Source organism: Seriola aureovittata, chromosome 2 (genome assembly GCF_021018895.1).
Source record: "Seriola aureovittata isolate HTS-2021-v1 ecotype China chromosome 2, ASM2101889v1, whole genome shotgun sequence".
Lineage (NCBI taxonomy): Eukaryota > Metazoa > Chordata > Actinopteri > Carangiformes > Carangidae > Seriola > Seriola aureovittata.
This window is the reverse complement of record NC_079365.1, coordinates 21882226-21896042: the sequence shown is the minus strand read 5'-3', so window position 1 is coordinate 21896042 and position 13817 is coordinate 21882226. Positions and strand designations below refer to the sequence as shown.

Sequence of the window (13817 nt, the reverse complement as noted above, 5' to 3'; positions counted from 1 at the left end):
AATCCAAATATTTCAATACATTTCTGTGAACTTGATTCAATTTTCAGGATGTCAGCATGGACGATCAGGGGCCACGGCGTCAAAGAAATAAATCTAAGATAAGACTAGACACCAAGATATTTTGGAAAACAATATATATTTATTCCAATAATTATCTAAAGCTTAAATGGTAGGTCCACATTAGGTACAGTGAATGTTTTATAAGATTTCCAATTTCAAATATTCAAAATATTCAAATATGTAGTGACTACACATTGTTTTTGTATTTCAATCATTAGTATAAATAGCTAGTCAAGCTGGCTAGCTATAGAGGCTAAATAGACAAAATATACACACCAGGTTAAAGCATCTGTGTTAAAATATATGAGCTTTTGTGGCGGTGAAGGTAGTCAGGGTTCACACTGAACGTGTGAGAGACTGTCCTCACCAGAAAAACCACATCATTGGGACGGGTGACCTCTTTCTATCATGCAAATTATAAACATAATATATTTCCCCAACCTTAACTTGAGTAGTTTTTGTTGTCTAAATTCAACCATCAGATCATTCGTACATTATTCTATAATCAAGACCAGAAGGGAACTTTTTCGATTGCACTGACAAGGACTTGGACCAGAAGGATTGCATCAAATGCTGCATATATCAAGAGTTTAATGCAGCTAGACATTTATGTTTTAAACATTGAAATGACAAAATCATTTTTGCAGGAAACTGTGAATATTCCAGTCTGTCTAGTCTGCTAGTTTGTCTGAATCAATGTTAACATTTTAAAGACAAAAAGGAATAGGCATTTGGTGAGTAGAATAGATGACTCACTCACTCTCCTACTCATGAAATGCTGCCTGCCAAAACTGTGAGTCTGTCTGGGTTTTTTCCCTCGTCTGTGTTGGTTCTCTTCTCCTTTCACTGGCTTCTGTCGTACATCTAATGAGTGCCAGTGTGTGTTAGTTTTACTATCCTTTCTCTATGTGCATGAAGTGACTAAGTGTTGCGCTCACGTGTATGTGATGTGAGTGTTTGTGTTTCAGACAGGCTTAACATTTAGCTATTTCAAACGGACTCTCCCAGGGGTTGGAGGTTGGCGGTGTTGTGGCTAAACTGAGGTGATCTGTCGCAGTGACCCACTCAGACAGCTGTGAGACAGCACGGCGGAGCTGACAGGCCTTCGTTTCCCCAGGCCACACTTAGTATTTGGCTTTCCACCCGGCCTTTTTTCTGCACACATGGCACTATATGATATCTGTCCCTCTGCATTCAGTCAGATAAATACCACAAGGTGGGCGAGGAATGGGCTGAAAGGCTAAGACTGTGCTCACGTGTCATTCAGTGAGGTGCAGCTGGATTGGGCAAATGGATAAATCGAGATATTAATGCAGAGTGGTAGAAATCAAGAGGATTTAAAGCTTGTGAACTATAATGACAATAACATCACTAAGCTAAGATTTGTATTGTTTGTGTCTGATCCAATACTTGGCTGAATGGTCATACTGCAGATCAATTGCATCTCATCTTAAAACCTTTAAGGCCCATTTAGAAATTGGGTGTTTTTAGCAAAGTGATCTATATAGCTATAAATTGCTCCACTGGTTCTGAGAATCCACTTTCTATAAATTTACAAGCAATAAGATAATTTAGAGAAAAAAATGTATGTTTTCATTTCACGGATTTAGATACCACTATTATCCAGAGTAACTTGCAATGAAACAGCAAAGTATAATATGATTATTTTAGGACTAAGGAATGCATTAGATCTATGAGTTCAAATGTGTGTGTGCGTGTGATGCACCAGTATGTGAGAGTTTGAGGCCCAAGGCAAAAAACCACTAAGACACACCTCTCTGCCTTGCTGTATGCAGTCAACGCTAATGAGACAAGAACTTGCTTCTAGTTGAATCCTAAGTACATTTAAAAGACATGAAAAGATCAGAACTGACCTGAAGAAGCATCATGGAATAATAATTGTCAATAACTAGAGTCTGGATTGCAGTTCTGAGAGCAATCACTGACTGAGTCAGAGAATGGACTGAATTGTGCTTTCCAGAATCAAAGGGGCATTGTGTATTGTAGTCATTGCCATAGCAATTGAGCGATGATATTAAGATAAACTGCAGTCTATAATGACTCAGGAAGTAATTTTCCAAAAGGCGAAGTTATAAAAATCAGATATCAAGTTGCTGTGAATCTAGACATTGAATTGAAGGATAAGTTACCTCTTTGACCAATGAGAGAAATATTTTCAGTTGAAAATGCTCTTAATTCATTAAAATTAAAACCTGAAATTTCTGAGGACAAAAACATATTTTCTCAGCTTTTTTTTTACAGAACAGCCACAAAGACAAAATCCATCAGAATATTTTCTAAAGATATGATATATCACTGCTGCTTACCAACACACACACCATTATGTTTTCATTTCATTTTGGTGGCTGCCATTTTTTTGTTTTCATTTTTAGCTCTTTTAAGTGGAATAGAGGCATGGAACAGGAAATGGCAGCAAAACAGCAATGCTGCATTTACAGAGGAAAAAGCAGAAGCACATCACAAACATCTTTGCTTGGGTGAAAAATTTTAGTTTCAGCCTTTCTTCCATCTTACTACACCTTACTGATCGCAGTGTGTCAACCATTCCACCTCAAGCACATTTAGAAATTTTGGCTTCATTACAAATTGTTAGCATTTCCACCTGGGTATTTTCACGCACAAATCAAAACTGCACATAAAAAGAGGTGGATAAAAATAAATTGACTGCACAAATGAACCTGTAAATGATGCTCTAGAAATGGATTAAAAATGCATTTCTTTTTGTCATGGCTGTGCACATGTGTTCCATATGATAGTTCTCCCTTATTTTGTCTTACTGTCCAGTCACTTGTTTTACTTTCACTTTACATCTCTGGACATCGACCTGCATAACACCCCCAAAGGCTCTGTAAGTAAAAGGTGACAAGCTATTTAACACTTTGTGTCATGGCCCTGGCTTGAACTGTGTCCCCAAGCAAAAGCTGCTTAGCCCGTGTCACCCATTTTTTTATTTTTTTTATTTACTTCTCAGCCAACCCCTCCCTCTCCCTCCACACACATTCTGCTTCTAAACACAAACAAAATAGGTTGTGTTGCCAACTCTCAAATGGGATCAAACCCAACCGCAGTTAAAAGGCTTAGGTTAATCTGATTTTCTCTGTGGTTCCACCGAAAGCTGGACCTGAGCCAGGGAGCTGACACTCCATGAACGAGACTGGGTTATAACACAGCACACAACAGGAGACAATGGAACGTTCCTCATTAGCTTAAAAAAAACGAGGGTTGATCTGACATATTAAGAGTGTGGCAGTGAATGCTATGTGTGAGCTGCGAGTGTGTGGGTGTGTGCATACATGTCTTTTTCATTGTATATGTCTCTGCAGAAACATCCATGTATGACTGTGCTTATGATATAATTTATGGTAAAAAAAAAAGAACTCGCAAATACATTCTGTTGAAAAGGCTAGACAGGCAGATGTAGGTATAGAAATAAATAAGATATGTCAATATATAATTAATACATACGTTAGTGTGGTTTTTTTCTGTTGTGTACTTGGCTTAATTGTATTTTAATGCTTTTGCAGCCTTGTTTTTGAAACTTGCATTCCAATAAAGCAGCTTTTATGAAAGAGGTCGAGAGATGGACGACTTTCTGAGCTGTATTTTCACAATAATTGTCACTTCAGTCAAAAATAAAACTCTCAAAAAACCAAACTGAAAAACAACACATTGTACAGTACATGCCTTACTGTTCCAATGACAGCTTGACTGAACGATTTAGGTGTAAAATAAATTACTGTTTACTTATAATTAGCCACAATCAAGTCCTGCTATCAATCATGTGATATGCATGATGCCCCGCATAGGCATGATGCCTATGATAGAAGGCCCGCCGCACTGGCCTTCTTTATAGGACACCAAACAAAGCAGCAAAAAACCCTTTTCTAAATTCAGATTTCCTTTTCACAGAGGCCAGATGAAGTGAGCAAAGTGCACATTTTCTGGGTCCGGAGGCATATGCATGCAAAAGAGTGCAGCTCGCCAGTGTTTGACGTCTATTCCAGGTGAAAGAAAAATGGACTTAATTATGCCTATTTCTGAGAGTCGCTGGCCTGTCTGAGTTTCCAGATTGATTAACAACATTATGGGTAGCTGAAACAAAACTGAGGCCGATTTTACACGCGAACATCTGATTGGTGATGTGCATACCTCTGAACTACTCCTGTGGCAGCTTATTTTACTGATTAAATGAGTGCATCTTGGGAAGCAGGAGACATCAAAGTACTTTAACATATCAGGCAAAAGCCCTCTTCAATAGAACCCTATAGTCTTGACCGCTGAGTTTATATTCTAAGGTAAAACAGCCTCGCTACAAATGTGAGGAATTTGTTGTGATGTGATGAAATCTTACAAATGTGGGGAACATAATAGCAAGCTTCTACAATATGTTTATTTTTATATGCGGCTGTCAAATTGTCAGTTCCAGGCAGATAAAGACCCAAAAACGCTGTTGTAGTCTTCGATGTACTGTCTTCATCATGAGCTTTCTCACTTCCACAGATCAACAAGACAACTTATGCTTTCAGATAAGAAGACAATGACATAAGATTTAACATGACATTGTTGACTATTATTAGTTCTGTTCCACGCAGACACCTTGTGAAAACAGTTCTGTACAGACTGGGAACATTGACAGTAATTGGTTGTACAAGTGCTTGTGAAATGTTCATTGAAGACATTCTTTCATAGTGTTGTGACGTTGGCTTTATCCTCTGCTTTATCCTGAATTCAGATTCTGTTTTACACCAGGCCTGTATTTAAGTTAGATGATTGTACAGATTGCACAGTTTATGAGGACTACTCAAATATATTGTTGGTTATAATTAATTAAGTTGTGCAAAGCCTTGTAACTCTGTAAATTAATAATGAAGCCTAAAAACATGCTATACCTCTCTGCAATGTCATATTTGCATATGGATGCATGTGCTTACTGGTGTGTGTGTGTGTGTGTGTGTGTGTGTGTGTGTGTGTGTGTGTGTGTGTGTGTGTGTGATTGTTGTTCCCGACAGTGGCACTGTGCTGCAGAAGCAGGATGAGGAGAAAATGTCCATTAACTTATCAATGGCAAAAATTCATAAAGGCCTAGTGACATCATCTACTTTGCTCCACCTTCCTCCACCTCATGTCATTCCAAACACCAACACAAAGCTGTTGTGTTGGTGTTTTTTTTGACAAGCCACAAATAAAAAAACAGGGCAAGTGCTATCCTGAATATCAGATGTGGCCAAATTGCTCTGATCAGACAGTTGCCAAGCAACTCAATTACCCCTCAAGAGACCAAGGGTTTTAGACGGAGGCTGGGTGCCAGCCACCTCTGATTTCCTTAGTATTTCCTAGAGTATTGTGGACAAAAATCTCACTTATTGACAGGAACAAATTTAGCAGCATCACGCTGACTTCTGGTTTCAAAACAATTTTAGTTCAATGCTGTTTATCTTGTCATTACCTACACTTTTATTGTTTCCCCATTCAATGGAAGAAAAAATTACATTCAAGTAATTCATTAGTCAATTTCTTCACTAAGTCACGTCTCTGTCTGAGTTGAAAGGCCAGCAGTAGAAAGGCTCTCCTCTCACCATTAATCAAAAACTAATCACAGAATGCTACAAATACCAACTGGTCATCAAGCTAATCCTCAGACCCAAAACATTTTCTTCACATCCCTCCATTTTTCAAAGGCAAAGATGCAGTGACTGACAACAAGTGGTGGAAACTAGTTTTTAAAATATTATTCTGAAAATAACATGGAGGAGAAAATTGCTTCCCCCGTGCCCCCCCATGGTTACCCTCGAGACCGAAAATGAGCGTTGGAAAGCCTTTGACCCAAGGCTAACACATTTTCATTCAATCTCTGCAGTCGACTCAGACCGTGGTCAACGCAACAACACACAAAAAGAGAGTCTATAGAGAGGAGACAAAAAGTGAGATACAACAATTCAAGAACAGATAAGAAATAATAAAAAAAAAAAAAAGAATGGAAATGAACAGATTTTGTCAGATGTTCCTGTCATTGGTTGACCCCTTCAAGACAGACACGTAAATACAGAACAAATGAATGGATGGAAGGAGACAAACTGATAGACGATACAATGCCATATTCACGTGTGTACTTTTGAATGCCTTTCTTTGGGTTTTAATTTAAGTTTGAAATATGTCACTACATATTTTCTCTAATGAGGGCATTAAAAAAACTTTTCTTTTACATTGCTGGGAGCCAGCAATGATCTTTTTGCTGGAAGACTAATCATCTCTGTGTGATTATGAGCTGAAGGTTAATGTGGGCTCTCACAGATGGGAGAGGGAACGAGGTGGGAGTGAGAGAGATCAGACCAGACAAGGTTCTAGAGAGGCGGACGGCGTTGCAGAGGCACAGGGGGGCAATAAGTGGTTAAGAGTCTGTGGATCAAGGGGAGGAGAGGCCTGAGCCTCATTACACATGTAAATGCAGCTTCCAGCATGGAGGCCCCACTTTAAAGCCTTGCTTTTTTAATTATTCCTTTGCTCTGCACATGATAATTGGGTCTAACTTAGCCCAGGGCCTGTTGCCTATGTAAGGAGAATAAAACACCCTAATGACTTTGTCCATTTTTAATGGTGATCAGTGGAATGAGCTGGATTGGTGCTACCCTTTGTCCCGATTATTTTAAACATACTCCCACTGTTTGATTGGTCCTGGGTAATGATGCACGTAAAAATCATTCTAGGATTTTGTTCTGCCCTCTCAGAGTTCACCTGTTTGACATTTAGGAATTAATGATATCCTGTACTAACTGCTGTCTCACTTTTTGTGTGATATTGTTAAACAGGTACAAAACCACCATCAGTACACCAGCATTTCTCTGTCTGTAGACTTTGTAAGAATTGATAATTGATGTCTTCTATGAAGAAGTTAAATGACATGAAAAAACCCTCTGGTAGGCAAAAGAATCATTTATTCAAACAAACACAATTCTGACAGACAGAAATTCTGTAAAACATTGATCCTACTGACTTTTTATCTGCATCCAGAGTGAAAAACACTGAGAAAAAGAGAGAAAATATATTATTTGGAAAATAGTTTCCTTCTGGCACTAACACTCTGGCAAATTGTGCCTTTGCCCAAAAGTGGAGTTATTAATTGGCTTTGGTATAAAGTGTCAGGATCGTTAGATCATGGTGTGCAACCGAAATTTATCCAAACCAAAATTATTGAAATAATGAGGCAGTTCTAGGAGGACAGGAAATAGGCTGGTGAGTATGAGTGGCACAGAAAATCAATCCAGAAATATCTGTGATAAAATTTTCTAAACTTCATGTGGAGGTTGATTATAACCACTTTCTGGATCCTTGATGGATATATGACCATCTGTTCTTATTGTATGACCTACATGCTAGCACCTGAGAAAGCAGATGGTATTCAAAGTTCCAGATAAAGCTGTTAAGTGAACCTTGACTTTAGAAATTTCTATTATCACATGTTTCCAAGATCAAGAATGGACCTCCATTCTCAGGATAGAGAGATGGTGATTTCCTCTTTTGTATGATGGTACTGATGGATTGGCACAAAGTGTTACAACATTAACTTGCGATAGTGACAGTGAGGTATATTCTTCTCATATTGCTCACAGTTTAATCTTAAAACTTCTGCCACTTTGCCATTTTATAACTTTTCCTTTAAAATGATGATACATGTTGACTGTGTTTAAAAAGCTAAGACTCAATTTCATTGTTTCCTTTGTTACACGATGGGATGTTATGTATCTTTCACTTCTTTTCTTAGCCTATTTAATATTGTAGGTGAGTCTCTTGCAATATATTTAGAATAGCTGTCTTTCAGGATCCTTAATGCTGTATGTATCACCCGGTGAACTTGATGTTAATGTCTAAATCAAGAACAATGCAGGTGGAAGGAAGACACTACACTTTCCATGTCCATCCATACAGACTCTGTATGAAGCAGAAGGTTTAAGCACAGACCTGAAACAAACAAGAATGATACTGGTCTCAGTATCAGACGCCTTTATTAATGTTGATCTTCTGCCTAAAAACATTTGAGTGAAGGCAGAAGTCAGAATTGAGAACTTTGTCTTTGCTTCTTGTTTTCCTCTTTTAGCGACTCACTAAAGATTCACCTGCTTTAAAGGATAGGTTCACATTTCATACTGAACAAATGACACCTTTGGAAAATACCCACTTGATGTGAATACTACACTCTAGATAAACAGAATGAGGACTGTGGATGTTGTCCCCCATCACCAATGCACTGGTGGTGCATTAGGAAGGGATCTTTCACTGCCCAGTATGAACAGGGGGAATGATTATAAATAGCAAGAACTGTTTCGATGTACATACATTTTTATAGACTTGAAAAATTGTGAACATTTTTGTTTAGACAAAAATAAAAATTAAGAATATCAACATTATTTACATTTCTTTCTGTATATTCTTACTTTGAGAATACTTCATGTAATGTGTGAATTGATATGAAATTAGCTATGCATGTTGTACACTTGTTTGTAAGTGTGTGAATTTGGTGTGTTTGTGTGTTGAGTGTATCTACTTCTTACAGTAATTCTGTTATCAATGTGTATATTGCAAGACAAAATCACTGTTTGAATAAACAATCTACGACTGAGTTCACTTCATCAGTAATTACCTTTGAGTTTTCTACCTGAATAAATGTGCTGCGTTCAATACTGTCTAGGCTGCACGCTGTTTTTGTACTGGCCTTTCAGACAGATTTACCCACAAGTAATATGTTCTTTGTAGCATTGTGACAAATATATATATTTTTTTTATGGTGAATGAAATATGGTGATGCTTTGATACAACACTGTTGTGTTCAAAATGCCTTAACTTCTGCCTAGGTACTAACATTCATCTTTAACTTGCTGTTCAGCAAACAGCAATCATATATTAGTTTTGACCACCTAATTGTGACGCATTAAATTGGGGGAGGACATACATATGACATCATCTGATTTTGAATTAAGAAAAGCTTACCTGGCCTGGTTTGGCATCTTCACATATGGAGGCTTCGTACGGTGTGGCCAGTTCAGGAGGGTTGTCATTTACATCCAGAATCCGAATACTCACAGCCGAGTGGGACGCCATGGTATGGTTATCTACAGGAGAGACAAGGAAAATACATATCAACAACATATGTCCAATTCAATGCAGTGTAAAGAACTGTGACAGATGTACAGTATGCATCTTATATAATAATGTTCTGGCTGGCAACAAATTATGAAGCGCCTGACTGGGAAGACTGAAACAAAACAGTATAGTTTATCTAGAGTATAGTGGTTGGATATAGTGAGGGTAAGACCACCACACATAAATTCATGGCAAATGAATGAAGGTTCTGATCCTGATTGGAGTGTTTCTATGGTAACAAACTGTACACTGAGGGCTTTTCAGTTTTCCAGTCGTACACCTAAGGCACATCCAACAGTACAGCTATGCTTTCGCTTTAATCAGTACGGCTGTCCACACAGGCCTCAAATGGCCCGTGTTTCATTTGCACTTTACTCACGCAACTGCAAACCAAATCGTATTTTTATATTTCAAGCCCATTTTCTTCCGACCTACTACAGGGATTGTGTATTAGGCTGTGTGCTGAGCCAAAATGCAACTGACCACCCAGCAGTCCTTTGACTGAACAGATCCAGTGTGGAAGTTGAAAGAGGTCTGCAGCTGCTTTTACATACTGCTGACCTGCTGATTTTGCCATAAGAGGCAGGTATACATGCAGGTGTAATACTCCATGGGCAAGACTGTTCAAGATATTCTTGTCTGCCTTCAGTATGAATGAGATGAGGCATTTGTATAGCACATTATCACAGAGGTCATCCAATGTGCTTAGCAGAAATAAAAGAAGCATAAAAAATTGAAGTAAAAAGCATAGTAAGAAACCAACAATATAAAAACACAGATTATAAAACAGGTAATATCTAACAAGAATGTGAGAGTAAATGATTAAATGAAGGCACTGGAAGATAGAGCAGTTTTTAGCTTCTTCTTTAAAGCAAGTTATGGCCATTTGGTGCTGGTTCAGTGGGCAGCATAGTGGCGGAAAACCATTTCACCCTGTTTAGTTTTAACTCTGTGCAACACTAGTTGACCAGCTATTGCAGATCTTAGAGAAATAAATTTAGGGTTGAGACTATTAAGTGACTTGTAGACAATTAGTAAAACCCCAGAAGCAGCATTCTGAATAAGCTTTAGCTGTCTAACGGTCTTATTTGGTAAACCAATGAGGAGAGCATTGCAATAGTCAACTCTGGAGGATATAAAGGTATGAAATTCTCTCAGTCTTGTTTAGACACAAAGTCTCTGACCCTCTCTATGTTTTTGAGATGCCAAAATGCAGATTTAGTTATACCTTTGATGTGGTCGCTGAAACTAAGATCCCCATCCATGATTACACCAGGATTTTTAACATGGATTGAAGTCTTTAATGCCAGAGACTCCAGGTAGGCACTAAGTTGCAACCTTCCTTCATTTCTCCCAAATAGAACAATTTTGGTCTTTTCTTCATTCAGCTGAACGAAGTTTTGTTGGATCCAGCCATTCACTTTTTCAAGGCACAGACACAGAGGACGACTCATATTAATGCAGTTCTTCACGAGGAAACAGGCAGTTGGTTTGACACTGTTGCTAAGTACTGAAGGGTTTTAATCTAATGCCTGCTCAAATTGCACCCATTACCTGAATGACACTTTTTGGCACCAGTGAGGGACGTGAAAATGGTAGCAAAGATTCCATTTTTGTCTCTAGGTACCCACAATCTGATAATGACATGACAGTATACAGCTGTTTAATAGGCTGAGTGCAAGAAGCGCACCTCAGCGCGATGATAATGACAAATAAATGCTTTTGACAAAATTGCAAATGTAGGCCTGTAATTTTATTCCTCATGCCTTTTTCCTCTACATACAACACGAGGAATAACACTACAATGCACTCTCAAGACGTTTTTTCTTAATGGGCCCAAATGTAAACGTGGGAGAAGATTATATAATTAGTACAATCAAAACCCACTTCAAATTAGCTCGACTTCTCCTTGAATCTTAATTCCCATCCATTTTACTCATAAAACACTATGTACTGTACAGAAGGGAGCCTAAGGCCCCAAGTGTGTGTGCACGCGCGCGCGCGTGTGTGTGTGTGTGTGTGTGTGTGTGTGTGTGTGTGTGTGTGTGTGTGTGTGTGTGTGTGTGTGTGTGTGTGTGTGTGTGTGTGTGTTATAGAGTTAGGGAGGGAAATAGAAAGAGAGAGAGAGAGAACATTATCTCAGTGTTAAATGAGTGATCTAGTTGCTTGAAGTGTTGGTCTGGATATCCTGGTTAATTAGAGTACACAGCTTATGAATAAATGAGTATACACAGCTGTCACCACCCAGTTCACGAATCTGAGTGGCACCCTACAGAAAATGTAATAACACGCAGCCACTGACAATTACCCAGTGATGGAAAACACATAAATCCGTTCAGTGAAAAGAACACCACCGAATGAATTTAAATTGTTGTAATTATGTAAATATAGCAGATAGTTAAGTGCAATTAAGTGACCTCACTCTTAAGAATGAGTACCTTCACACTGTGGAATTACTGACGCATGTATATGTAAAAACCAAATTAATACTGTGGAATGATCCAGGCTGGGGTTTGAAATTTTAATGAACAGTTACTTATAAGTAGCAATGACTTACTACTGCCAGCGGAGAAATGGTGGAGTTAAATCTAACTGCAAGAGGTTCAAGGCAATATTAACTTTGAGAGCTAAACAAATTCATGCAAAAATCATATTTTGATCTGCTATTCCATCACATTGGTATGAATACATTTGGGCAACTACAGCACAACAACTACTTGGTCAAGTTTAGGAAAATATCATGGGTATGGTTAAGGTTAAGGAAAGAGCACCGTCATAGTTAAAATACACAACTATTGACTTTTTAATTCTTCCTAAATACAATTGCAAAAAGCTGCTTATTGAAAAAATCTACAACTTGGTCATTTCCCTACTCTACCTTGGTCTTCTAATGGTCCTTGGAGAGACTCTCAGGCTTTTTTCTATAATCGTACTCACAATAATTTGGGGTCTCATTAATGACTTTTCGTCTAATTTGTCCTAAAAGCAATTTTTAAATTTACTGTCCCATAACAAAGATATTAGGACTTAAGGAGCTGACGTATGTGCTTAAATTGATCAATCTTCTATGATTTTGTTCCGTTTATGAGAGTGACAGGTGACAGAAATGTTGACAGCTGACATACAGGTGGGCCACAGTGTCAATAGACGAAAATGACAGGCAAAATTCAAAATGATAATCAGCAGACTATAGTGAGCGAATTCTCAAGCTCTCTCTCCCTCGCTCACCATGCAGTTCTGCCCAACAGTGGCACAGCAGCTAATAAGAATGCTGGTCTCAACTAATAGCATAATCCTCACATCAATGCTGGGTTTTAATTGACTGCTTTTTGCCGGAGCAGCAAGAACATAAATGCACAGTGAGCTCCGCCAGTGCTAGATATCTCCTCTCTTCTTCCTCTTCTTCTAATTTCGTCTTCACATTATGCTGCTGTCCCCGCTGTGCCAGAATGAAAACCAGCAATCATCAGATGTTACTCATTTTACATTTCAATTCCCAGAATTGAAAACAGATGAAACAATGTGAGTATGCCCCACCCCTACCCACCCAAACTCTCTCCATGGGGAAAAAAAGAGTTATTCAGTGAGACAGGTTCATTCATCTGGACTAAGTGGTGCTGTTCTAAATCTGTCTTCAGATAGAGAAGGAGAATAAAAGGATTTCAACAGATTATTGGCATGCTCTGCATCTGTGCGGCACACACCAGCTGTTGCGAATCTTTCAGAATAACTATGGTAGATCTCTCAGGCACTGAATTATACTGACATAACTTCAGGGGAGACAGAGAGAGGATGTGAGAGTGTGTATGCATGTCGTTGCGCACATGCTCGGGCCTGCATGCGTGTGCGTGGGTGTGTGTCAGGAGTGTCATGCTGCTCGTGACCAAATGGTTCATCTTCTTTGCTGGAGGAAACAGTTCGGTTTAAAATGTCACTTTTGGCAGGAAGGGGGAAAATGAGAATACAGATGTACTCTGTAGTGTCTGCTTCTGGTCTCTTTACTAAGCCAGAGGCCCAACCGTGAAGGCACAGAGGCTGCAAAGTATTACGGCCATTTGTCTTCAATTGCATAGACTCACAGTGTCTGACCAAAATCTATTCATTACAATTAAATTTGGAACTAACAGCTGTAAATGCCCTCCCATGCTAACAGTACAAAATATTTGAAGGTGTTCTGAACATACTGAATTATTTAAAACATTCTGTAAAATGAGCAAATTATGTCGTACATGCTTAATGAAAAATTAACATTTCACAATTCAAGAATTACTTTTTTTTTTTTCTAACAATTACCCTTCCCTTCAAAGTCAAAAATGTTCACAAAAACTCACAGCTTCAAGTGCTGATTTATGGATTTATCCGTGGCTGCCCTCAAACAAGTTAACAGTGAGAAAAAAAGACTTCAACATACACTGAGAGCCACTTTCCCCATACAATATTCAGCCAACGAATGAGGAAAACAATTTTTACCACTATCAAGATTAAACAGGTTTAGCAAACTGGGAATACACATATTGTATATCTGATATACCAAGGATAATCAAAACATGCTTCTAAATGCATAGGTTTTCTCTGGGCCTGTGCCAGCTGCTTTTCATTCA

General features: G+C 38.5%; 1 protein-coding gene across 2 annotated transcripts in view; it reads right to left on the bottom strand.

Moving 5' to 3' along the window:
- Positions 1–13817, bottom strand: part of LOC130187259 (cadherin-22) — a 220257-nt gene that overhangs the window by 16435 nt on the left and 190005 nt on the right. For both annotated transcript variants that reach the window (XM_056404695.1, XM_056404701.1), the window contains exon 12: positions 9064–9185. In XM_056404695.1, the coding sequence (XP_056260670.1) occupies positions 9064–9185 (122 nt within the window). The remainder of the gene's footprint in view (positions 1–9063; positions 9186–13817) is intronic.